The sequence below is a fragment of the Dermacentor variabilis genome, chromosome 1 (assembly GCF_050947875.1).
Source record: "Dermacentor variabilis isolate Ectoservices chromosome 1, ASM5094787v1, whole genome shotgun sequence".
In the NCBI taxonomy this organism is placed as follows: Eukaryota; Metazoa; Arthropoda; class Arachnida; order Ixodida; family Ixodidae; genus Dermacentor; species Dermacentor variabilis.
The window spans coordinates 62,251,405-62,279,111 of NC_134568.1; the positions used below are offsets into that span (position 1 = coordinate 62,251,405).

The window sequence follows — 27,707 nt, forward strand, 5'->3', positions numbered from 1 at the left end:
GCAAGTACAGATACTCGCGAAGTATTTAATACTTGCTGCTCAATTTTTCAGGTTGAAACTTTCGTTGTTTACTTGTAACGTCGTGTAACCACGTTATTGTTTAAATAACCTGTCCATTCAAATGATCAGAGTACAAACTCTCGCTTGCGTCTTAAGCCGCTCCCCCCTTTATACTTATGGGCAACGGCGGCTGCATTGAAAGGGAGTCCCCGTGAAAAGGCACGAGACCATCGTTTATCCTCAGTGACAAGCAGACGCCAGATGGAGAAGATGAAGAGGAAGCCAGATTAATAATTCAACAATAAACAGATTCGGTTATCTCATCTATGTAGAATCTTTACATTGGCGCAGTCGACGTCTGGAATCTGTCAATGAAGCCCAAGTGGGGCATTACGTGCCGTAAGGTGCGACCCACCATCGAAGGATTCCAAACAGATGTCGAGAAATAGGTCGAGTTGCGGAGAGCACAATCACCCCGAGTCTCCTGGAGACGATCGCTATTATCGCTTGGGCTACTGTCGATGATCTCGTCACTTACGGTAGCGTGAATTTCCCCATAAACTTTGATTATTTTGTGTTCGACTAATAGGGAGATACCCGTTGGGCGCGTGAAAGGTGGAGGCCAGAATATGCGCCGACACTAAAGCAGCAAGTGTTATAAGCGCATTACTTGAAATGCAGATGCTATATTTGGAAGAGCAATTCAATTTCAATTTCAACCACAGCTAATTACCCCTATATTTAGGTGTGGTCGAAATGTAAATTTAGAAAATAATGAAGAAAAGGAAAATGAAAGTGTACGAAAAGTTAGCTTGTCGCCAGTAGGGACCAAACCAACAACCTCCGCATTACGCGCGTATTGCTTTATCATTTCTGCTACGCCGACGGCCATCAAATAGCTCACTACATCGGGAATAGTGTTTGCCTGAGTTTGTGCTACGCACTAACTTGGGTATTTCATTTATGTGTGCTACATCTATCCGTGGGAGTGTTAGCCAGCGCAACTCAGGGCCCTGGTAGGCGGATGTGGAACAACCTTTTTTGGCCCGATGGCGTCACGTAACACGTGAACTTGGAAGAGCAGGCAACTGGCTAATAAATCCTCATATGCTACTTAATGGCATCAAGGCTGCCAGGTTCGAGACCCTCGCTTTGAAAAAACGAGGGAAGGAGGGGAACTGAGGGGCTCGATTTTTGTTATTCAGGACCATGTAAAGCGAACAAGCAATGAAGCCAGGGAAAACATAGGAATAATTAGCTGTGGTTAAAATTGAAATGTAGAAAATAATGAAGAGGAAAGGAAAAATGAAAGTGGACGAAATGTTAGCTTGTCGGCGCTGGGGAGCCGAGTCGAGCCCTTCTGGTTCTCTTCTAAATAAACATATCAAGGCGCAAATAGATATAAAAGATAGAAAGCACAACGATACAAATGGAATATCGCATATCTTTCAGGCCATAACGGAAATCTAAAAAAATTTAATTATGGGGTTTTACGTGCCAAAACCACTTTCTGATTATGAGTCACGCCGTAGTGGAGGACTCCGGAAATTTCGACCACCAGGGGTTCTTTAACGTGCACCTAAATCTAAGTACACGGGTGTTTTCGCCCCCATCGAAATGCGGCCGCCGTGGCCGGGATTCGACCCCGCGCTCTTGTGCTCAGCAGCCTAACACCATAGCCACTGAGCAACCACGGTGGGTAACGGAAATTTTGCATTATCTTCCTCTGTCCTGGAAATGGCATTCTTTATCGGAAAGGGTGATGGACGGCATTCTTATACGCGCTTGCCACCCAATGAGCCGCATGACTTCATTTTCACTCTTGCGCAATATTTCTGTGTTTTGAAAAAGTGATTTCCATACGCAATCTCGTGGTCGTCGACTCGTAATCGTGGTCGTCGGCATGAGACAGCTGTCATGGTGTTTGTTCTTGCGACAGTTCTTAAGCGTCTGGAACCATGGCATCTGGTCTCTCCAGGCCGTTAGTCTTTCCATAATTGTATGCAAAGAGTCTGACCGGCTTTTTTTATGCTCCTTTCGTCCACACCACGGACAGTGGTACCGCCAACCAATGCTGCTCTTTCTTGTGTCTCACGTGTCCAAATTCTGCTCCCTTGTGCTAACACTGTAGTAAATTTACCCCCATGTACCTCATTACAGACATTTTACGCAAATATATCTGTGAAGCATATTAGAAATATAAAGAATGACTGAAAACGCAGCCATCCGTTCACCGCGTACATGATAGAACCCCATGCTCTGGCGAGGGAGTAATCACATTCTGTGCAGTGTGGCATGTACAAGCAACCTTAGAGAGAAAGAACTCGTAAGGGAAAGGTAGGGAGGTCAACTAGGTACAGTGCGGTAGGCTACCCTGGCCTAGGGAAGGGGGAAAGTGAACTGAAAGATGAGAAAGAAGGCAGAAGTTCACGCGTTGTACTTAGATGTTGTACTTAGAAACAATCTTAGATGTGCATCATGACATAACCCACCGTAGTTGCTTAGTGGCTTTGGTGTTGCGCTGCTAAACAAAGAGGTCGCGGGATCAAATACCGGTCACGGCGACCGCATTTCGATGGGGACGAAATGCCAAAATACCAGTGTACTTATATTTAGGCGCACGTTAAAGAACCCCTGGTGCTCGAAATTAATCCGCAGTCCCCTACTACGGCGTGCCTCATAATTAAATCGTGGTCTTGGAACGTAAAACCCCATAAAGGGAAAATTTGACGTCCACCCAATCGTAGCAATTGCTACAAAGGTTGATACAATTGCTCCTTTGTAGCAATAGCTACGATTGGGTGGATGTCTTATTTTCCCTTTATTAATTACTTCTCTCCACCTTGCGGGTTTCCGCAGAACTATTACGTCAAACTCTTGCCTTTGCTTCGAGTTGTTGACAAATTCGACTTCTCCCTGCCATCTGCTAGCCGCCGGATTAGCTCAGATGGTAGAGCGGCTGCCCCGGAACGGCGATGGTCCCGGGTTCGAGTCCCGGACCAGCACTAATTTTTCTTCAACTGCGAAGCTTTTTTTCCGAGGAACTCGTATGGATTTCCTTTGTAGCAGTTGCTATGATTGGGTGGACGTCTCATTTTCCCTTTATTAATTACTTCTGTCCACCTTCCGGGTCTCCGCAGAACTATTACGTAAAACCCCATAATTTGAAAATCATGACATACACGATAAATGGAGCACTGTGGTTTCTTCAGGCAGTAAAATTTTACATACAGGCACTCAAATGACGGTGCTTATGTGGCTTCTGAAACTTACTGTTTGATGTGTGTTAATTTGAGCCCCCATTACTTCTCGTGGGGTGAATCTCACTGCCCAGTGGATACCTTCGCACGTGGGCTGGAAATTAGGAGGCTGATCGCCTCGCTTCAACTTGTGCTCACAACGGGAGTGACGGCCCAGAAATTTCTTGCATGATTGACAACGCCCGTGTGTTAATCCGCCGATACCTTCTAAAGCAGCACCCAAACCAGCGTGTTGAAAACGGCTCGTTCCCTCCCCGTGTTCGTGGTCATGGCTTGCCTCGTAGTGCCAAAGCACTGTTAGTGAAATTAAGAGTTGACGCTTGTGTAGTCAAGGACGTGTGGACAGTCCATCGTGTACGTCCTGTGGCTCCTGTGGGACACTTGAACAGACAATTTGAGTGTCCCGCATTCGTCACACGATGTGCACTGCTAATTAAGGAATATGGACTGATTGGGCTCAAGTGTACTACCCTTGACGATTGCCTGTTTCCGAGAAGGAGTGCTGCTCAACGCGACCAGGCCCATATAGCCTTGCCGACTTTCATGCAGACAACTAATTTAGCCTCCCGTCTATATACATTTTTTCCGTGTTCCTACTTTCCTTTGTCCGTGTCTCTGTAATTTGTTTATTTCCTATTTCTTTGTTCCCTATCTTCTTGTCCTCTTCTCTTTTCATTCCCTCCTCCGGAAAGAGTAGGCAGGCGTTGTATCCCTCTCAGTGGCAGTTGTCAGCTTACTCCCTCCCTGTTTCCTTTGTGTGCTTGTATATTTCCATAACTAATATTAATAATAATAATACGGCCACTATGTAGAAGCAACTGGTCAGCCCTTGTTACCGCTAAATATGCGACCCCATCCAGTAGGGAATTCCCAAAAATGACACGACATTTTGAACGAGGACAGACGTGCGCCTGTATTAATGCTTACTTTAGTCCGATGCGTCCAGCCATTCCTCGTTCGAGGCCATAATTATGCAGAGGGCACCCTGAAGTTCTAGCACGCCGGTGCCCATTCAGGTCAGAAGCTGGGCACGCGTACCTCAAGATCAGCGCTAACATTACCAGCTATAAACCACAGCATTTCCTATTTGAAACTGCCTCCTCCACTCGCTAGGCTGCGCGTTACGGTGCTGTTCTTGGCACGTGAAGTTTCAGCGCTGGTTTCCCATAGCTTGAGCTTGCAATATGCGTCGCTGTTTTCTATCCGCAAGTGATCTCCCAAGAGGCGCGCGTATCCCATCACAGGGACACGCGGCTGTAACGACACCTTCATATTAACCAGCTTGAGGCTAACTGGTTAATATCACAGGTGATGAACTTTGACTACGCGTACACTAGATTACAATACCCGCGGCTTCCACTATGGCGGACTATATTTGCAGCTCTGGAGTTTTATGCCATCTTTTCCCGTGATTACCGTGTAAATAGTATGCTGTTTTCCAAAGAGGTTATCCTTGCACTCTTCACCCGCTTCCTTTGTCCACGCAAGCCCAAGATCTCCAAAACATCACTCACCCTTCTCATCTCCCGCTTGCACAACCCGGCCGCGTATACACGCTTTTTACTGCTGCTTACATACGTGTCCGCGCAATCTTCCATTTTCGCTTTCCTCTCATTCCCTGCAGCACTCATGCTCTCAGACGGGTGAGCCCTCGTGGTTCTGGCACCGCACCAGTATCGCACAAGCGACGCCTATACATGGTTCTCCAACATTTAATGCATCCAAGCTCAGGGCCAAGTGCCTGTCGTCAGAGCCCGTGCATGCGCCGAATGTGTGCACGCTCGTTTCCTTCAAAACTGTTCCCAGCTGCGCCCCACCATCGCTGCAATTACTCAGATGTCCAGCCGCAGGCCACCCACCCTCCGGACAGATAGAGATATGGCAAGCGCACACTTGCTCGCTGTCCTCCGGGCGGCGACGACCAGGACGGCCGGAGAACTGTGGCCGCCTTAATCGCGCTCCCAGCCGCACCTCTCTGTGGACGCGAACACAGCAGGACCCCACGCGCTGCGGACAATTGCCTCGCAAGTAATCAACGCGCGGGCCGGACCGCGGCCGCATTTAATTGCTGGCCCCCTCCCTCCCCGCCGTCGCGGACGTGTATTGAAGGGCTACGCCAGGCGCAGTGTTAGGGAAGCGCGGGCAGGAGAGCCACTGGCACTTCTGATGGAAGCCTGAGCGTGTGCGCGCATGCCGGGAGAGGTCGCGCGTACCGGCAGTGATGAAATATAACGTCGGCGAGAGATTGCACTTGGCTGCGTGGGTGAAACAGGTCGCGGGTCCTCCCGTTCTGTGGGACGCAGGGAACAGAGGGGCGGCCTGAGTAAGCTGTAACGAGCTGAAATAGGCACACACGCGCTGAAATAGGCGCGGCTGCGGGCGGATAATGAGGACGAAATCAAACAAAGGGACGGGCCAGCGCAAGAGTGTTTGCCGAATAAATTCTCAGGAGTATGGTGCTCCAAAGCTGCCGAGGCGCCTCGAGTGTTAGGCTGTCTTTAGGGTCCTTATCAACACGCTTTGCGAAAAAGACAGCTTTCAGTAAAGCGTGTGCTTCCTCGACTCGTTCGAAGCTATGAAAATCAATTGGAGTTCACCCGATTTGATTTATTTGCGCGGTCAGTCTTTGTATCACAATGTAAGGAAGCCGCTCTTCATTCTCGAGCGGCTTGAGGCCAGTCCGCTGACGTCTAGAGGTTGGGATACGAAGCCCATAAGAATGACGCGGCGCGAGCGTGACAATCCATAAAGCTATTTTACAAAAGTGGTTTCTTGCATGTGTTTTGTGTACCGAGCTTCATCGCCCTTAGTGGCGGTTTTGATAGGTTGGAGGTATTTTGAGGTTCAAACTAAAAACCCTCTTTCCTCCAGTTCATTTTTCCTCAAGCTAAGGCTGACCAATGCTGGGTACTGCATACAAAAAAAAGAACACTTTCTGTATAAAATTTCAAGAGCTGATAGTCCGCAATGCACTTGTGGCCACGTGTATGAGGATGTGCAGCATCTTCTGGTAGAATGTCCGCGGCAGGACACACAGAGACAACGCTTAGCGCGTGATTTAGTGGCATTAGGTCGCAGGCCCTTGAGCCTCAGGAAGATCTTAGGTCCTGCGACGACTGGACGATCGGCCGTTGTCTGTGCAGGCACTGCTTGAAGACCGTCCCCATCGCTCGTCGGCCCGCAAATCTGTGGAGGCACTTTTGCCTTTCTTGAGGGCGACTGACTGATGTGAACGCCTTTGACTCATTTAGGCCCTCCGTGTACGTGTGCGAGCTCACCGCAGCTTTCCTCCCCCTCCCAGCCCTCTATCTCCTCTTTCTATTCCCTCTCTCCCGTCCCCCCGAGTAGGGTAGCCAACCAGACGCATTTCTAGTTCACATCCCTGTCATCTCTCTTTATTTCCTCCTCCTCCTCTTCTTCTCGTCGTGGCAAACATACTCATTGCAAAGGCGAGCGTTACTGCCTCTTCAAATATTTCTAGAAGCGAGCAATATTCTCGGAAACTATTGAGCAGAGTATTTAAATGTGATAAGCGCATTATATGGGTTTCTTTCTTTCCTTTCTTTTTTTTTGACCCGAGTTTGGCCATTTCAATGCCTGGTTTTATGTACCTCAGAAAACTCTAACCGTGCTTTCTTATGTGCCCTGATTTTAGTCTAGTTATGTGACTGTTGCTGTGTTTCTGAGTTGACTTTCAGTTTTAGTGCGGCATTAGTGTTCTTATGTGACTGGAATTTGTGCTGTTATGATTTCATTTTCTTTTACGATGAGTTATTCTTTTTTTTATCTCTAAGTGAAAAGGAGTAGCCGGCGCCAATTAAAGGCGACAACATGGGTCCTATAACGTAAGACTATTCCAATATGTTTCTATTCCAATCTCCTGACGTCAAATTTGAGCAACCACCAACGCAAGCACCGGGCGGTCACCCGCAGGGTTGTCTGAACAGACCAATCAAACGCTCTCCTCGTTCATAGGAGGTCACTTTTGTTTGCTTGAAAAACGAATAACATTCCCTACGCTGAGCGACTTGTCGTATCTAATTGGCTTGCAAGAGGCGAAGAGAACGCTCAAGTGGAGAGGGATTCGATGGGGCCGAGCCACTGCACTGAAAGTCGATAACCGGATGAAGAGGGTGGTGCCGGCGTCTACGATTGGTCGGCTTTCCCTTACTTAGCTTGTGGTGGTTGGCCGAAAATCGCGGCGGCATGCAACGGAAGCTCAAGAATGACGCTAAAACGGACCCTCAGCAAAGAAGAGTTGGCAGAATGAGGGGGTAAACGTGCCGAAAGTGCTCGAAAACGTTAGACGGCAACGCAAGAAATTTTATTATACGCAAATACACCCATGCTCTCCGGCAGGTGCGAGTAGCCAGCGTCTGAGCGATCGGTGGCAGCCTTCTTTTATTCCTTTCGGAGCGGGGCAGCCTGCAGCTATTCCGAAGAAAATTCACTTTTGTTCGGCATATTAATGCATCTTTATCGCGTACACGTCACTTTGACGCGGTGAGTTCTTGCGGTTTTGTGACGTCGCGTGACAGGCAGGTGAAGTGGGTGCAGCCAGAAAACTTTTTGCCAATAGCCGAGGGCTAATGGCGAAAAGGGGTCGAATCAGAAATATCTGTTTTTCCTTTTTTTGTCAATTCATGCGTAATCAGTGTGTACACATCATATCAGAAGGGGAGGTATCGCGGTTTTCGTGACGTCGCGTGACAGACAGGTGAAGTGGGGGTGGTCGAAAAAAGTTTTTGACCAATCGTGGAGGGCTGATAGCAGAATTGGAATAGAAAAGTTTGAAATAGTTTTACGTTATAGCACCCCATATCTCCTAAATACCATATACTAAAAATATGCTTAGGTATGTTCAGTGCTACACCACTAGAGTGCGAAAAGCAGTCTTCCATCTTCCTATATAACAATTCTACCTACTATATCAGCGTTCCCAGATTGCTGATCATCTCCGAATGGCACGCGCAGCAACGGCAGCAATCACAAATTGATTTTCAAACTCCTCTCAGGAATATCACATCAGACGGATTCTATTAGGCCGTCTGAACTGCCGCGCGGACAGAATGCCTCGCGAGGCAGTTTCTTTGCAGAACTGCGAACGAAAATACCAACTAGAAAGAGACAGCAATAGTATTCTTTACACTGCAGAACCACAAACTATGTACCCCAAACTGCCAAAACTACCACAAACGGATAGCAGTGACTAATTATGCAAGTTGTTTCTCATATAACTGCGAGTTCAGTGATAGACTATGTTACCATGGGCTGCGCCACCCCTACTCATAGAGTAGAAGGGAGAACAAGTGCTTGTCATTGACGATACAAATAGCAACCATAAGGCACCGTACCACCGCGCGCCTGTCTGCGATATTCCCTGTATACGCCTTCTTCTTCAAGCTAAGTTCCGCTCTATTTTCCTCGCTATAGTTTCACGGACAGCCTTTCATTCTTCGTAGGTCTCTCCTCGTCAGTCTAGCGCTTTCTTTGTTTCGTGGTTTTATCTGAGCCGCCCATCAACGTCTTCGCTTTCATTGGACCTGGTACAGGTTGGGCTTCCCCTATGTGCTTCCATCGCCCCTCCCCCCCCCCCCCCTAGAGCGTTTCAGCATCTTCATTTCTCAACTTACGTTTTGGAATCGATATAGCGTCAGCAAACGTTAAAAAACGAAAAAAAAATAACGAAAAAAAAACGACTGCCAGTGCGTATTGAGGGCTTTGGCCCGAGTAGAAGTGGGGTTGAGATGGAGGCTGTGCCGCAGAAACGTCTAAGAGAGCGGAAGCTCACAAACCTCCGGTGGCTGAAAAGAACTCGTATCTATCGGTCTGGCTGCCCGAATTCTCGCTGTGCTGGGCGGAGCGCAAGGAGGCAAACGCGTAGAAGAAAGGAGTAACGGTCATATAGTGTATACTATACGTCCACAGCGGAACATTCGCCATAGATTCGAGCACGAAAAACCCGCAGCGCGGCTTCGGATGAAAGGCGCGCCCAGAGGCGCGAGCAAGGCCCGCAGGGTCGAAAGAAGAACGAAAAATAAAGAAAAGAAAAAAGGACGCAGGATAAAGAGGCGGCCGAGAAATAAAGCGCAACGATAACCCCCAACGACCACCTTTCCGGAGAGCCTTTTGAACCGCCCAACAAACAGACACAAACGCGGCAGTCTTTAAAAAAGAAGAAAAAAGTTGAATAAAATAAGGACGAGCCACTGCATCCGACGCGCCGCTCTCCGCACAACGGGTCCGCTCCACAGCGTAAAGTTTTCACGCGCCCACGGAAGCCGAGTCTATACAGCATGTATATACGCTACTGGCTATACGCACGCAACAGAAGCAACCGCCTCAAAATATAAAATAGAAGCAAGCAGAGAAAAGGAAGACCAGCGCAGCCCTGTGCTCACTTCGCCGCGATCCTGATGGCGAAGAAAAGTGCAGGAAACTTCCAAAAGGGTTATCAAGTGGCTGCGAATGTTATCGATGAAAAGAGATGAAAAAGAAAAGGAAAATGAAAAAAAAAAAGGCAGTTACGTAGGTTCCGAGGAATTGCAGCGGTGGGAAGGCTTTCCACGTCCAACGCTCTTATTTGTTTGTTCGGCTTTCTCGTTTTCACGCGTCCGCGGAAAGAAAAGGAGGAGACCGGCCGGGTTCGCTCGGCGCCGTTTCGATTGTTGCCGGTTCCTCGGCTGCCAAAGTGCGCGCACACACGGACGCGTGGAGCGATTCGGGCCGACGGATAGCATCCTCCCACTCCTCCCATTCGTCAGGGACGTTGCCCGCTGCCCGCGTAGTACTTGTCGGCCTTCTTCGCCGAAGAAGCGTTCGTTCCTTTACGCCAGAGTGCATCTACAAGAGGTGTATACATTTACGCCCGGAGCGCTGGCAGAAACGCCCGCTATCTATTTATCTATCCATTCAACCGGCTGTCTACCTAGCGCCGCTGAGCAGATTATGCTGTCTCCCTCCCTCGCCTCGTCCCTTCCTCCCCTTCTTCGCGTCAACTGCTTGCACCTTGCTAGGTAGCAGCCCGCGCTCCCCTCAGCCCTGCTTCCATCTTAGCTGGTGTTTGCCCTTTCTTTCAGTGTAATACCCGCGGAGTTCTCCTTCCTTCTTTCATTTTGCTCCCTTTGCTGACGCGTCTCGAGTTCACTCCTGTATATCCTTGCATTGCTAAAAGCTACAAACTCAAGTCGCGTCTTCGACGGTGTAGGTTTTTGGCGAGAATTTCGTTGTCAAATTCTTTTTTCCACTCGCTGATGCTTGCAAAAACTGAAACTCGAACGACCGAGGGAGAAAAAGAAGGAAAGAAAAGACAGAGCTAAAAGAAGAGCCAGTTGTGTGAGAGGCTGGCGCTGATCGGCGCTTTAGGGTAGGCAAGGCGAGTCCACGCGAATGAGAATGGCACTCGCAACCACTCTTCAAGATAACGTCAGGCGAGGTGGTGCCCAGAAATGCGCGTTTTTATTACGAGGCTGCCCGAAAATAATACTACTCTAACGGCGAACGGAGACCTTCGCCCAGTCGAATGCGAAGCACTTCTTCTCGTACCAGCATACCTTGCGTCAAAAACGAGCGCGCTTCTTAGTTTTTCTTTCTTCATTCCTAGCGATTGCGGTCGTGCCCGGCCTTTCTCAATTCTCCGTGCTTGCGCGATGCCCCTCGCGCAGTAGTCGCCGCCCGCTGCGGCCTTCCCGTGACTCCCTTTGCTGTTTTCTTTTTCTTTTCGCTCTCAAGCGACCACGGAACAATCCAAACGAGATTTCGGCGCCTCGCCCGAGCCGCACAAGTGTAGCTGCGACGGTTCGCGCACAGGAAGGCACGGCGCCACGGCACACGCGAGCTGAGAGCGGCGGTAACAGCTCGGCAAGGTGCATGAATAATTCTCCTTTAGCCCGAAAGGAAGGAGGCTCTCACATATGTGTGGCGGAAGCCCTCTTATGCGTCTTGTTTCGGCTGCTCATTAACATGTGTAACAGCGCGTATCGTCTAACCGGATACATATCCGCGCCGCCGTGCGCAGCAAAATCCAAAACGTGCTGACCAAGGTTTTTAACGCCGCGCGCCAGGGCCCCGGGATGGCGTGCGCGGGCGCATCTCGCGCCACGCTCGCTCCCTCGTGTCGCGCGCCCCTGGCGCGCAGCTCTCCTGATTAATAGTCGGCCGCCCGGTGTGCCGCTGGTCCCTAAGCCGATTACACTAAGGCACTTTCTGCGCGCGCGCCGCCGCGCAACCCCGTTCGCTTCTTGCCGATGCGGCGGGCAGCCCCGAAGCCTTCCCTCTTGCTCCCCCCACGAGCGGTGCAGCAGCACATGGCGCCGCTTGCTTTCGACAGCTTTCACCCGCTTTACGTGAACGGTGTCGTGCGTGCATGCCGCGCCCGCGCTTTTTCCGCAGCGCGCGCGCCAGAAGAAGGGAACGAAAAGAAAAAAATGCGGTAGGAGCGGGGGATCCTATTTTCGGGCTTCTCGGCGCTGTCCTTGTGCATCTGAACCTCCCCGCAACAAGTCTAGGGTTGACGCTGTTTCACATCCCGGCCAGTTTGTGGAAAAACAGGCGAACGAGTAACGGGCCCGCATCGACAAGCAGTGCACGTTCGCGCCAGCCGGGTGTATTGAATTGATACTCGCCCAAAGACGCCGTATGGATACCGGCAAGGCGCCCGTAAAGTGGGCGCCCTCTCTGCGGTGTCGGCGTGTCTCTTTGATCTGTTCATAGTGCGTCGCGCATTTACCGCTACCCGTTTTATATAGCGAAGGAAAGACTAAATGGAGCGACTCGCTCGGTAGGCTCGCAGCACGTAATCCACAAATTGTTTTGACTGTCGTTGAGGAGAAGGCCCTCCTCGTTGTTATTTTTATCCTCTCTCTCTCTCTCTCTCTCTCTCTCTCTATATATATATATATATATATATATATATATATATATATATATATATATATATATATATATATATATATATATATATATATATATATATATATATATATATATATATATATATATCCTATCTTCCTAACGTTTCATCCTTTCTCTCGTTTCCTACTTTCGTTTATCTTACGATGTTCGAAGAGCTATGTTCGTTTGTAGCTGCCTAGCTAGGGATTAAGTTATCAGTCCCTGAAACCAATTAAGCAAAGGGAATTGATGAGCCTTTAAGAAGAAAGTATTTGTACGCGTTACCTCATATTCATCACAAAGAAAAAATAGTATTATTTGTTTTGAAAACACATATACACATAAAGAGAGAGAGAGAGAGTTGAAAGGCAGGGACGTTAACCAGACGTACGTCTGGTTTGCTACCCTGCACGGGGGAGGAGGATAAGGTACCGAAAGAAGAAAGGAGTTGGAGAGGAGAGAGAGTTCACTCGCATCGTAGTATGAATAGGGTGTCTACAAGCTAATTTTCCTGCCCCTTGGTTTTTAAAAAAGAAGTGGTGAGCTCCCGCATATCTTTTTGGGTTGATGATGGACAAGGCCTAGTACCCAGAATCTTAGTCTCTGTAAAGAGTCGAGCGTCCAGTAAACTGAGTGCGCTCGGAAGCGCCTGATAATGACAATGACAAAGAATGGAGTGCGGCAGTAGGAATATAAAATGGTAAGAATGTGGACGGAACTGTCCAGCCTCTGCAGCATGCTGAGGCTCTCGTTTATATTTGTAGTTTTCATCGTTATTCATTTTTCTTATTTTTTTCTGTTCTGATCGTTTCTCACTACGCTGTGCCTCGCCGCGGTGAAAGTCCCTTAAACTACGCAGCCCACCTTTGTAGAGAAAGAAAACAATCAAGCGCGCCCCGAAATGCCCGATGCCCCGCAGCTTTTGTGGTCTCCCTTAGTCTCCCTAAGTTGCTCCAACGTTATCAGCGACGCATGGCTGCCATATCCTCGTAATTTACAGCAACAAAAAACGAACAAACTTTACCACAACTTAGTATAGCGAAGTATGTTGTGAAGATTTTGACGTCCTGGGGATGGGGGGGGGGGGCAATTACACGCGAGTGCGTCCCTGCTCACTTTCATTTGTCGAAGTGACGTTTCTATACCTCGTATCTCTTACAAACTTGCGATTTCATGCACACTGTTACGCGCTCGCGGATGCTCAGCACACCTAGAGTTTTCTGTTCGATACCTCTAAGGAAGGCGCAGTTGGCCTATAATGCCGTAAACAAATGCGCGATCACCGATGGTGGGATCGAACCTCTTCCAGCACAACAGCACCGCTCTCCAACCACTACAGGCCACGATCGCTCACGTGCTTCTCCTCGTGCCGCTCTTCGAGACGTCGGGCGCGTGCGTCGCGAGTCAGTTTCTCGCATTCTTTCCTCGTGACAGCTAGCGCATCGAGAGGCACTGCCTTCAGCCCGTATTTACTGTTAGATACACCTCCCAATTGGATAAAGTCCACTCGTGATGCAATCACGCTCAAACTGCTCAGCAATGCACGGTGAGGAGAAGAAGCCACATGCCACGCCCGCTCGAACCACCGCCTGCGCGCACTGTCGCCTCGACGTGCCCACACAGCTGCCAACGGGAACTTTCGCGTATACGCGCTCACCCGAGAAAGCTCAATTTTCTGGCAGCCTCTGCACGCAACTAGGAACGTACTGTGCTCTCGTGCGCGCGGACTGCGCAGCGCCGCATCTTGAGCACTTCAGCTGAGCCCTCAATACGTCTAGAAATTCAGTCCTGGATTTTTTTTTATATTCGCTTCATTAATTTTGTTTCTGAAAACCCCTTTATGTGGCTTTTCTATGCGCACGCTTTCGTGGGAAATGAGTCCGTAATCGGTGTAAGGCCAGCCGGTATTCCTGAGAAGCTTCTGCTCGTCTATCGACTGCAGGGTTTGCCACGTACAGCGCCGGCCTGGCGTTACAATGCTACAAGGGCGAGTGTAAATACTCTCACTGGCCAGAAAAGACCTGAGCTGACCGCCACTCACTCTGGGCATTTACTGGTTCGAAGTAGAACCGAAACAAAGCTCAAATTATGCTCCCATCAATGCTAAAACCCACAGAGCTGCAGCTCATGACGCCTTGCACTCTGCCCGGTCATCCAAGATAAGTTCTACTAGTTCTTATTTTTGTATGCATGGATGAGTGATCTCGCTCACTATATCAAGTACTGATACTCTTTACACCGTAATTGTCTACCCACTTCCCGTGTTATCCAAAGGTCCAAAGCTGAGGGACAATCGTACCTGTAAGTTCCGCGGGTGACATGGACGCGAAATTTAGTGGTTGTCGCTTCAGTACCGATATACAGCCTGCTGTGTATTTTCATCAAGAATATATCAAGTTTTTATCATTCGTTTACCATTTATCATTTATTATTTACCTTTTCTTTTCTCTATTTGCTTCTCTCAGCTTTGCGATGTCATATGTCATCCGGGATATTCAAGCAGCCAAAAAGTTTGGATTTCCCGATATGTTCTCTCTGCGAAAATCTGAAGGCGGATGACTATAGCTCAGAAATTTCTCAGGGCAGGCTCCGGCTTACAAGAACGGAGCGTGAGTTCGGCGGACTTCCACACAAGGGGAGTACGGGCTGCACCATGATGCACGTGGATCATCCACGACAGCACCTGCTTCCCCCAGGTGGCTCATAATTTCCGAGAATAACGCCGGCCACAACACTTCGCGCTTTAAAGGCACCGGTATGCGCACCGTAAAACAGTTCGAGCGCAGCGTTCTGAAGGGGAACAGTAGCGGCAGGCAGACTAATTAGCGCTTTGACACAGCTCATTCGGCATACAGCGCAAGGGTGGGAGGATGCCAAGAGAAGGGCGTGGCACTGGCCGTGTCCTGTCCTCAGCCGTTTCGTCTTCTGCGATGTACTGTGCACAATGCTTTGCCGCCGCGTAATACATGAGAAGCACGAGTACGGGTTCAGCCACTTCTCCAGGTCGTGCGGTGAAGCCCGACCCGCGCGGAAGATCAGCGAGACGTCCGCTCCGTGCAGGGAAAGCAGCACGCGCTGCAAGCGCGGAGAAATGGCGCGCGCATTAAGGGAGCGCTTACCTTTGCGCTGACGCTGCACACCGCGAGCAGGAGAGCGAATAGGAGCCGCTGGTGCCACCCTCCGCTCAGCCTCATGCTGCTTCGGGCTCCCTTCTGCACCGCTGGAGGAGGGGAGGGGGAAGGAGGGGGGGGGGGCAGAAAGACGGGGAAACGCAGCGTTAGCCAGGAATGCGGTGTCAATCCCCGTTTAGAAAAAGCAAGTGTACAATAGGAATCCACCGACGGCGCAAGCGCTCGGCCATCGTATCCCGGAGAATACTTTGCGGCAGTGACATGTTTTCATGCTGAAGAAGCCCTACGCGGCCGTAAGAACAACTTTTTGGACCACCTAAACTACAAGCAGAAAATCGATAAACAATGAACGCTCGCATGAATTGCTAAGACAACATTGCTTATCAACTTTTTTTTTCATATGTTTGGTGAACAAATAAAAAATAATATTGTTGCAGGGCAGTAAAAGTCGATTACTTCAGTCTGCTATGACAACTTCACTGAAATGGACATTCTTTCAGTGTGTGTAGAAACCTTATCGCCCAGTACTGCGCGGTGTCACCTTACGGTGTCACCCGAAACGCTTTCCACCATTAGGGTGAAACAGAAAAAAACGGAAAGAAAAATGCAAAGCTGAGAACACTAACAGCACTACCATGTTTAGGAGGCACTAAATAGCGACATTAGATCAGTTTAGATTGGTAACGTATTCTTTTAGCACTTCTTTTTCCAACACACTCATTTGGCCGTAGAAGGTTATTACAGTAGAAAGTGAAAGTCTAACTTCCTTTCAAAAAGAAATCACCGCCCCTTCCAGTCCGTGATGGTAAAACAACGAATATGTGTTGGTTATACTGAGTGTTACATCATGCAAGTCAAACTTCACAAGCAGTCTATATTTTAAATCTGTTGCTTCACCATCTTTCACCTCATTTTCGCTTTTGCGTGCTTCGCGTGGTGAGCATGCTTTAGAAGTGCTTTCTTTCTTTCTTCTTTTTTTTTTGCGGTTCTCCCCGTGTTCTTTTTCTTTTATTCTTCATCTTTTTTCTCTTTTTTTTTATTTTTGCACGTGAGGTTTCTGTAAGGGCGCAGCTGGAGGTCGGCCACCCGGCGCTGCCGTTTAAACTCGGCATCCCTGGCCCGCAGCTTGGCGTCGGCCCTGCGACAACGAGCCCGTTCGCGAGCCAACTCTCACTGACGCTCGCGGTAGGCAGCTTCTTTCTCAGGAGCACACACTACTCGTGGTCTTCCCGTAGTTGTAGCTGGGATGCAATGTGCGGAACGACTAATCCAAAGCTCTGTATATTGGGCGCAGGAACTGCCACTAGAGACGCGAGCGCTGCAATCGTTTTCACGATTGGTAGGATTTGTTTGATGATCGACGTGGCTGCCAGCAGTTTTTGCGCCAGCGAGAAGTGCCGGCAGCCACGCGCTCCCAGTATCGCGTTTCAGTCACTGGGCACTGTTCCTTGGCCGCAAACCACCAGCATACCATTTGTTTCTTTCGCGGCAAGGTGGAATCAATCGTCGATAAATTCGATGCCGATCTGGCTCGATCGTCGAAAAAGCACCGTGTGACAACCGTACAAAATTCGCGTATAAGATAGCATTCTCACAGGGGAAAAGTGGTCACTCCAACCCCTTTCCCCCTATCGAGCTCTTTTTTTCCTCTCTCGCTAGGTCACGTGGCCCCTTATTAGCAAAGTCCGACAACGACTTACGGCACAGGGTTCGCATAAACAGCTTCCTTGTAAAAAATTGTGGAAAAACCTCAGCGCAGGTGCACCAGTCTAACGTCACGGATTTCAATGTATTCTCTCGTATGTATGGGTGGGTTTGGGCGCAGGAAAAGCAATCGAAGCCTGCTAGGTTTGCGAGAAACTTACGAGAAAGAGGTGGCGTTTCGCACAAAGAGCTATTGCTCAGTTTGTCGACTCGCAATACGCGCATACGGGTAATAACGAATCCGGAATGTCCGTGCAACGACATTTGGTGATTCAGCGTGTTGTTGGCATATAGGTCGTAACTGGGCACTTAAGCGCTGCAAGCGAGCGTGCCCGATGTACCTGTATCTAAAACACGGCTTCTACCACCGTTTACGCACGTTGTGAGTAGAAGCACCTCACAACGTGCATTGTTTGCCTGCCGTGTGAGCTGTGTGGCCGCTAGCTGGGCTCGACAAGGTCAGAAAGGACTCCAAGAAGGCTCTTCATTAATCCTGGTCAAGCTGTTCTCTTCGCCTGTACTCATCCGTAGAACAACACATTGTTCATCTCCCAGCTTAGGTCAGTCTACGCGCTAATTACACACTAGAATTTCGTCCTTATAAAACCCACCGTTATTGCAGCGTTTCAGGTGTCTTATGTTAATACGTGATCACTTACACGTGCTACTAAGTGGAGGCACATATGCGGCAACAAATACAAGTAAAGGGGGAATCCTTCATGGTGGCACTCTATTTACCAAGGAGAGTGTATACGCTTGCGATGTCAAACGTTCACCTGTGTTACGCATGCGCTATACTGTTAATGCCATCGGGCAGAGAAGTGGGGGGGGGGGGGGGGGTAAATGGGAGCTGCCGACGTGGCTCCAGTGATTAGTGAAATCACTGAAACGTCGCAAGAATATTCGCACAGGTTCGTCACTGGTACGAAAACGCGAGCTCGCAGGAAACTACACACCAGATTCACGCCCGAGGGTCTGCTTCTAAGCGACATAGTCTGACCACTGGCAAAGCGGTTCCAACCCCACTTTAGCCGATTGAAACAAAGTTGAAAGGTCTTCTTTTGGCTATCTCACATTTGTTCTTCATTGGAGTTCCAACCGACTGTCAGGTTCTTAAATGGGTTCCCCTGACTTGCATTGGATTGTAGATTTCCCGTTTCTAAATCAACTCAAAACGGGCCAAAATGGTTTTTGTGCTCGAACTGATCATTTGATGAGATAAAGAAGCGACACTGTACAAGCGACAGAGTGGCTTAAAAGAAGATTTGGTTGAAGAACCGAGCATATAAGGGGCAGTCAAATGCAACAGATCGCGTATAGAACTGTAATGAAGACATGAACATGCAAAATTAAGCCGAAGCGCTCAAGATGAAACTGCGCAAGATTCCTGACATTAAAAAAAACATGAGAGAAAGAAAAAAATTGTAAATCTAACCAGGTAATAATATTATTGAATCCCAAACAAAGCCTCAAAGTTCATCTACAAATATGTTAAAGGTCTAATATCTGTTGTCAACGAAAAGGGCTCATCCCATTAGCCACAGCATATTTTGTAATACTAAAATGACGGAGGCGACTTTTCCGCCTGTGTGATTAATATTTATTATTCACCTTTGCATCATCTTTCGATTACTCAGCTTCGTACGATAATTTTGTACCTTATTCATCGTTTTGAAGTAAAGTCTAGTCGAATTATTACGAAAAGTTGTTTTCCGCACCGAAATCGATTACTTAATTGCTTCTGTTCCTCTTATGTATGTGCATGGTGGGGGAAGAAGCTTTCATTGAAAAACGTTCAACCTAATATGTGCCGCTGTGGTACTATAATTTCACTTCTCATCAGCTGTTTCACGCGGGCCCTCGATTACTTCAAGCACGCCAAGGTTTGACTGGTCAATAGTGACTGTGGCCGAGCCAATTGCAAGCGACTCTGCGTTATTTCTTCCCAGTAAATCGACTTTTATTTTCAAGCTGAACGAAAAGTATATTGATTTTTAATAATATATGAGTCTCACAGAGGAAAAGTAGGATGGGTGGGGGAGGGAGGGCGAATTCACGACGTTGCCGTATCTAGATGGTCTTGGGGCTGAATTCACAAAGCTGTTTGCCATTGGCCGGTTGCCTATACGCTAGTATTGCGTCCACCACTGTCCGATTGGCTGGAATATGCTCTTACGAAAAAATTTTGCGTAAGCGCTTTTTTTTTTTTTTGCAAGGACGGGTTCTGGCATGCAGCGGTCTGCCTGCAAAATACCGCGTAGATACTCGTCTCGACTGCACCATCGTGACAGTGGCTCCTGTTACTGTTTCTGCAGTTTCTCGAATGCGATTATTATACGCCGCGAAGGGCGTTGGCGGCCTGTGACTGCTGCAGCACGCCATAATCATGGCGGGAGTGCGGTGTAGGCTATGGGAAAACAATTTACCCTTAGTCTCACTGCGTTTTGGGGATGAGCTGCCTTGTAAATACTGTAAATACATGTAAAACTGCGAGTAAATAATAGATAAAGCGATAATTAGCAATTATATGATAGCACTTATTGTTGTGGCACCACGAGGCAATCACAAGGCACGCGCCAATAAAAATTTCAGACCAGTACTGAGCAGCCTACATCCGTTTTAATGGCGACATGAAAGGAACTAGAAGAAGAATTGGAGCAGCTTTATCGTGTCCTTTGCTGCATCTGCTGCGAGCGGAAGGCTGCCAACGCTCATCTTGCCATTGCCTCTTCTGGACGAAAGTCTAATATCAGTTACATTTAATCAACATTATTGTGTTTTCTTGAGCTGTCACAAGATGTATGTCTCGACTGTCGTCAGTTTTCAGTGAAATACCCCGCATGTACACGAGAGCTGGGCAAAGCTGCTTTCAAACTGTTAAACATATGTGCCTCGCAGTTGATGTGGTATTCACAAGACAGAGAGATCAGTGCCCAGCGACGGAGGTCTCTCCGCTGCTTCTTCACTGCACACAGGCAGTGCGGAAGTCGCAGGAATGTCGGTGCTACCAGAAGAATTCAGCTGGCCCCAAGCGTGTGAGCGAGAGCGATCACTTTTCTCCGTCAACACGCAGCTTTGAGGGACGTGGCGTTCTTGAGCCTGCAGCCGGCTTATCAGCCGATTCCTGTAGCACCTGCCGCTGTTCTAGCCCACTCTGGTGCAGCTCACCGATTTCCGAGTTTTATGGAGCAGCTGAGAACGCAGGGCACGGAAGCGGATTGAAAACGAGAATACCGGGCAATGTTAAAGCGTACTTGCAATGTCGAGCCTTGTATGTCATTCAAGTTGTAACATTATGCGCAAAACCACCTATATGGCAATGTATTTTGGAGTTCTGAGCCCGTACTAAGAAAAGCTCTTACGCTAGAGTTGTTCGTAAAAGAACATTTTGTCCAATCCTGTTGCTCCACATATTATTAAGCGAAGGTGGCCAACCAACGGCAACGAAAGCGCACGAGCTAAGATCTTTGTAAATTCGGCCTCTGGACTTGCGCTGTGGCCTCACCTGTAATCCTCACTCTTGGAGACCAGTTCGTTCCGAATCTTGGAGACCAGTTCGTTCCGGCAATAGTGTTCACCTAGGCGCGGTGAGCAATGAGGAAATATCTGGACTAGAGAGTGATCGCATAGCCCCAGTGAGATGCTGCCTGCGGCAAATAGTCGTAAGCTTTTTTTTTTTATCGTTTTCACTCGCTTGTTTTCTTTTCTGTTTCAGCGGGCTGCCAACTGATCAGTCCGGGAAGTTTATGTTATGTTTTGACACGATAAGTTTACTAAGTAAAAAGGACGCCGACGTGATTTGCCAAATATTTGTGTGCCCTGGTATTGCATCCATGCGGAAAACTCTCGTAGGTGTTCTGACAGTCTTCATACAGCGAAACTATCATTCTTACAACCGCCTCTCGCGGTCACATATCATGCGTGCCAGAAATTCACGTTACGATTTGAAGCGGGAATTCAACTCGACGGGTGGTCTGCATAAGGCGTGCATCCTCAAGTTTTGAACCATTTCTGTAAGAGTCGCTGTGCTTGGTCAGTTTCCTCTTCGGCTTCTCATACGACCACTCTCCCTTTGCACCATGCTTACACATGCCATTTCAATAGTTAATTGAAATTAAGTTCTTGGGTTTTATGTACCAGAACCACGATCTGATTATGATACACGCCGTACGGGAGGGACTCCGGATTAATTTTGACGATGCGGGGTTCTTTAACGCGCACCCAATGCGCGGTACACGAGTGTTTTCAAGCGAAGCTTGCATTAGCTCACAAGTTTCGGTGGCGTTGTGGTCAGGCAAAAAAAAAAAAACAGTTGCTCCTAGAGCAGAGCAGCTGCGGTAAAGGGCGGTTTGATGAGTTGACATCTGCACCGTCGCCGGAACGTGAGTAATTAGCAAGGATTCCAGCTGCATAGGCGGGCGCTCACGCCACGCGCGCAACCAATCAGAGCCATTTCGCTTCCGCCGGGGAGGGAAACGGCGCGAAAGTGTTTCGCGCGCGCTGCTTCGGTTCGTTTTCGTTCGAGTTCATCCTGGGAAAACGAGTGAGACGGCTACCCATTGTGCGTTCCCCCGAGGAACTGGTAGCCTTCGACGAGCGGCGGCGAGAATTCGCCCGTGAAAGGGCTTACCGTCGGTGCGCCTCTGCAGCCGTTAGAGCCGTCCAAGCCCAGGCAATCCGACAGCAACGAGAAGAAGCTTCTGAACTGAGCGAGCGGGAGGCCGAAGCAATCCGGCACCGTTCCCTGTGGGTTACTTAACCGTGATGAAGCTCAGGTGCTCGCAGGACAAGCTTTGCTTACCCCCATTTTCCGGTAGGGAAAGGGTTGGTCATTTTTTGCATTCCACCCCTATCCGAATGCGGACGCCGAGCTCGCGACTGAATCCGTGACTATCATAGCGCGACCTCGAGCTCGGCAACACAACGCCATAGCCACTCGGCTACCGCGTCGGTTGTCGGTTACACAGTCGAACACGTTAACGACACCGCGAACTCTCGCTCACTTTGGCGGCGCTTGCCGCCTTGGTAGAGCACTAAAGACACACCATTATTTTAGAACTTCCTCGGTGTTTGCTTGGCAGTGAAAGGAAAAATCACGGATTGGCGCAAAAAGAATCTAAGCTGAAGGTCAAACTACAGGATGCTGTTGTGTGACTAGTTCGTACATACTCAACCCTATAAGGCCCAAACAGTTCCAGATGAAGTAAAACTATAGCAACTTGTTCACTTTAATTTCTGACCGTGAAGAGAACACTCGTACAAAAAAAAGAAATAAATTAATTGTAATTTGAGTTACAATGTAATTAGCCTAAAATTTATTATGTTACCGTATAGACTCGTGTAAGGACCGCACTTTTTCCCCCAATTTTGACGAGGTGCGGCCCTTACACGGGAACGAACCTTTTGGTCAAAATAGTGCCGGCGCTGCCAGTGACTACTGCACACGCCGGGTCCCCGGATGGACCATTGTATCAGAGGTCAACGCGTAGCTCTCGTCATCTAGTAACGGCACATGGAAGTAGGCTGTGCGAGAAAATTCACCGATATGCGCGCGCGGCATCGGGGCACCAAACGCAATTGCTTCTCCGATGAAACTTTTTTTTCTTCGAAATTTTGAGCTGCAAAGCGGGAGGTGCGGCCCTTACACGAGTGCGGCCTTTACACGAGTCTGTACGGTATTAGTAATGCGTTTTCTGAACTATCCACAATTTAAACTTCACTCCAGCATATCAAAATGCTGCTATGGGCTTTTCATTAGGTCTTCCGCGCTTAACTAAGCATTCCGAGGCATCAAACTCAGCTTAGCATATCTGGTATGTTGGGCACTAATGGCTTAACCCTGTAGCGCCCAACGTATCGAAAAACAAAACACACGATCAAGACATAGAAGGAAGACTTTTCTTTGTCCCACTCATGTCAGCTGGTGTTTTTACAGCGAAGCTGTCTGTGGCTAGGATCTGGGAAAAGAAATGTGTCCGAGATGTTGACAAAAACAAGTCATCATGTGGGCCGATCTTGGTGATTGTGCAGAAAGGGTCCAAGTTCAATGACACATACTCCTGTGGGCTCGGGAACCGGTAACGCGCCCTTGAACTACTCTTGTCACAAGTGGGACCCAAAGAGGTCCCAGGCACAAGGGTAAGAACAGATGTTTTTGAAAAAGAATGTTTTGTGCAACTTTTTCAAAAAGGACTGCTAAGAAATTCTCGGCGCCAACCGCACAAACGCGCTAGTGCCACTGCTCGCGCGTTCGTCGTCGTCGTCTTCTTCCACAGCTGGCTCCGTTGTACAAAAAACTATCATAATTAGCAACGGCTCCAGCCTTGTAGTCTTATACAGCTGGCTCCGTTGCCGCTAATCATTCCAGCGCAGAATTTCACTTCTCTTCTGTCGTCATAATGTGGAGGCCACATTTATGAGGGTATGAGTCATTGCTTAAGGGGATATGACCCATTTATTGTCTTACGCGATGGACACATTTAATAACAGAGGCGATACGCGAATGTGTGTGCGTACCTAATCGCCGGAATGACCACAAGTTAGGACAATCAATATGTTCGTACCTTTGTTCACTGTTCTGGTTCAACTATGCGTCGTGCACTAAACAGCTTCGCTGCTCATCCCCCTTCACGGAGGGGACTGGCACTGATTTCTTTTCTATCTTTTTTTTTTTTGTTAATATAATGTGAAACTTCGACTTCTCGACTCCTCTCACCCCTAAGCCGACGGGGAGCCGTCGATGCGCGAAGTCACAGATTTGGGCACGTTTTTTATGCTTTTCGACAATTCTGTACCCATTTAGCACGAAAAGGCAACAAGAAACTTCTCAGGTTTACCTTTCTACTAATATTGAAAGCAACGCTTTCATTCATTAATAATGTAACGCAAGACTAACTAGCAACTGTTAGAACTTGTCGATTGTCAGTGAAATCGTTTAAAGAATTTTCTTCTCCTTTCTCCTTCTTTCTCGTCCTCCTCCTCTACGCAAACAGATGTCGCACAAAACCATCCAGGCACCAACTTCCACGCGTGGCACCGAAGAACCCGCTTTTTTTTTAACTTTAACTTCGTCATTTAACATCCGGTCGCATATCGCATTCGTACGTGGTGGCCGCATTTTCGTTGAAGAATTTTTTTCTTAAAACGGCACGTCCCTTTTGTCGCTTAGCGTCCATCGCAGTCATCGACAGCCGGTTCAATCGATCATTGTGCGCGGAGCAGCCTTTGCTAATACGTTCAACTTACATTTGAGGGCACTAAATGCGCGGCGCGTGAGCCGGCAGTCACATGGTATTTTTTTTAAGCACTTTAAAAGAAGGCTGCAAAAAATTAAACAGGGCAGTTATCTTAGGACAGATGAAATATTCCGATGTTTCCGCACAAGTGCTACAACTTCTCTATTCAAGATTTTTCGCTATAATTACTATTTATAAAGTTAATTAAGCAATCTTTCTTAATTACCCAGCTTGGAGGATTGGAAAAATATCATGACGTGGTCAACAATACAATACTGCGCCAATACTTCGACAACAATACTGCGCCAATTCGACACGCGTAGCGCCTATGTTTCTTTTTTTAGTACTTGGTCCAAGTTAGCTGAAACACCCTGTATATGCAGAGCAGCTATAGGGCTGTCCTTTTGCTTACTTTCTTTCTTTTTCTAAAGAAAAAAGCGAAGCTTTCCTCTGTGAACCTCGCCGGGTTTCGTGACCATGGCTGCGCCCTGGCTGTTCCCTTGGACAGCGGAGCACGCACGCTGCGCGCGCCACTGGGTTTTCTGCACCCCCGCCAGATGGTGCGCGCCACCGCGCATCCGCAGCAGCGGCGGCGCCCGCCGTGTGGGAGAAAGAAAAAAGAACCAGAAAGCTCGCTTTCGCTCCTCCACTGTTGCACGGTAATGAGGAAGGAAATGCTTCGTGTGGATATAATGGATTCGAATTGCGCTACATACGTATGCACGCATGCTGCCTCTGAAACTATGATGCGTTCAAGCCGACCTTCGTACTCGCTACAGCAACACCGCTTAACAAAAGGCTCGGTATAATTTAAGCGCATCCGCGCTCGTCTGTGTGTGTGTTTGTGCGAGCGTGCGTGCGTTTGTGTAATTTTGTGTTCTAAATATATATCTGCTTTATTTTCCTGTAATTATTGTTCGGTTATGCAGATGAACTTGAAACTGGTTCGAACCAGTCCGAACCGAGTTTCTCGTCTTTTTTTTTTCGAGTTGAACCGGAACTGAAGCGTTTTCAGTGAACCAAGACGAAAACAGGAACAGAAAAATTTTCGAAACGGATTTTTACTGCGCATTGTTTGCACATTTGAAAACTGTAACTTTGATGTAATATTAACGCGATAGAGTTAAGGACTCCGTCTCGCAGAAAATGCGGTGTCGGCGTCATAGCCGGCGTTGACATCCTGTGAGTGAAAATTGTTTGCATAATTAAGTATATGTACAACCCCCGCCTAGCTACCCACCGTGGTTGTTCAGTGGCTATTGTGTTAGGCTGCTGAGCACGAGGCCGCGGGATCGAATCCCGGACACGGCGGCCGCATTTTGATGGGGGCGAAATGCGAAAACACCCGTGTACTTAGATTTAGGTGCACGTTAACGAACCCTCGGTGGTCGAAATTTCCGGAGTCCTCCACTACAGCGTGCCTCATAATCAGAAAGTGGTTTTGGCACGTAAAACCCCATAATTTAATTTAAGCCCCGCCTAGCTATATGACATGCGGTATATGCAGATTATATTGCCACACCATTCTATCACTAAAGTTGCTCATACCTTGTCTTACATTCTTGACAAAGTAATTCCCCGGAATTTTGAGAATTACAACACAAAACGAATTGTCATGACACAAAACACCGACAGCGCGTGCCTTTTATGCTAAACTACTCAGATTGAAATATTAAAAGTCAAAACCATAACAGAAACCTGAAAAATTATGCAATTTTTGGTGCGGCTGTGTGCTATCTCCGGGATCGGCCACACAAGAGGCTGCGTTTCTACCAGAAAGTTCGCCTTCCTTCGCGCATAGTATTCGCCTCCAGCGTCTGCAGGTAAACATTATGGTTACATAAGCTGCAGTTGCGGGGAAGCGTGAGAAGCAGTCAGGGATCTTTGAATGCTATCGGGTTCTACTTTTAAAGGCGAAGCTCAAGGGTCCTCCAATTGTATTTTCTTTTTCCAAGCGACTCTTGTGATAAGGGATTCTTAAGTAACTACACATTTATATATATTCTCATATTCTGATACCTACCGAACCGGAAGCAACTGAAATCTTAGCCTATACGATTAACTTTCATTTGCAGTTTTATTATTGACTAATTTTCAAGCGGGTATCGTAGCGAATGCGTATTCCAACACAGAGGACAAGGCTACAGCGTTAAAAGAACATTACACTAGCGGCGATACAGCATTCGTGTACCATAGAAAACGCTGGCTGGTTTTTCAAACATCAGAGAGGAAACTTCCGCATGACAGGCTGGAAGCTACGGTCAGTATAATAGCCTGCGGTGTCGCGAGATTAATATTTTAATTATTATTTATTTTCTGCCGCCGTAACCTCGGTTGAAAAGTATCCTTCGTTAGTTAGTTATGTATGTGTTTAATGACGCCAAAGCAAGTGTGAAAAGTATCCGCGGATTCACCAAAGAGATTGCCGTCACCTCGAAATTAACGAACGCAGTGAACAATCTTGCTCGTTGCGTCTTTCTTCGGCGAAAGCGCTTCCCATCATTCCGATAAAACACAAGAGCGTTGCGGTTGAGCGGGAAAAATCGTGCGCAGGAGGCTATAGCATCCCTATGGCGAGTTGCTCGGTCATAGCCCGTTCTGGGATAGCTTTAAAACCGCAGTGCCTGTGGCCGCAAAAGAAAGGAGAAGAGAAAGAGAGAAAAAGACGAAAAGAGAACAAGAAAAGCATTCGGAGGAAGAAAGAATAAAACATCGAAAGAAAAGACAAATGGGCGAGCGGCGTGTATATCGGCGGCGGCGTTTCCCATGGCAACGCTAACTGTCGCGCGCAGTTTGTGCAAATCTTTCGGGCAGAGAGCGAATCCCTAATGGGCGTCACTGGGACCCAGTTGGAGCCGTTCAAAGAAATCTCATCAGTGCGCGCCAAGTTTTAACGCCGACTCGACCGGGCCTCTCCACGTGTCGTTTCCCCCTTGCTCGCCGCTGCCGTATATACGGTCGCCAGAGTTGCTATGCGCGCGTTCGGCTTTATGCGTGAGCCGGGCGCTTCTTCCTTCGAGTGTGCGTATGCTTCCCCCGTCGCACTTCCTCTGGTGTCGACCCGTCTTCTTGTCTCCTCTTCTTCTTTTTTTCACTCCTTTCTTTTCGGATTGCTTGTGGCTCGGAGGTGTGCGCAGTGAAGAACTCCGCGGTCCTATGTATGAGCGCGCGCTGCCGAAGGGTGCCAGAATATCTCTCTCTGTCGCCTTCCCTCCAACTCTCCGGCGGGGATTCTATATTTTCGTTTCTACGATTCGTGCCATTAGTTTAGATTATGTGCTTCCCGGGGCCCCCTCGGAAATAAATTTGTCGCTTGTTAAAAGCGCCGGATGGGTTTTCCATAAGGAGGGAACTGCCTCGGTCGTCGCAGTCGGGCAAATGAGGTGAAGGAGTTGGAAAACAAGCTGTGACAAGAAGAAAGCAAGAAGAACGGACTAAGCGAATCGAACCAAAAGACCCGTGTCTCTCGTTTTTCTCTTCTTCTA

At 48.3% G+C, this 27,707-nt stretch overlaps 1 protein-coding gene across 2 annotated transcripts in view; it reads right to left on the minus strand.

Annotated features, from left to right (window-relative positions):
* Positions 1–27,707, minus strand: part of LOC142578616 (follistatin-related protein 5-like) — a 513,022-nt gene that overhangs the window by 453,245 nt on the left and 32,070 nt on the right. For both annotated transcript variants that reach the window (XM_075688041.1, XM_075688035.1), the window contains exon 2: positions 15,272–15,372. In XM_075688041.1, coding sequence (XP_075544156.1) covers positions 15,272–15,346 — 75 coding nt within the window. In that variant the 5' untranslated portion in view covers positions 15,347–15,372. The remainder of the gene's footprint in view (positions 1–15,271; positions 15,373–27,707) is intronic.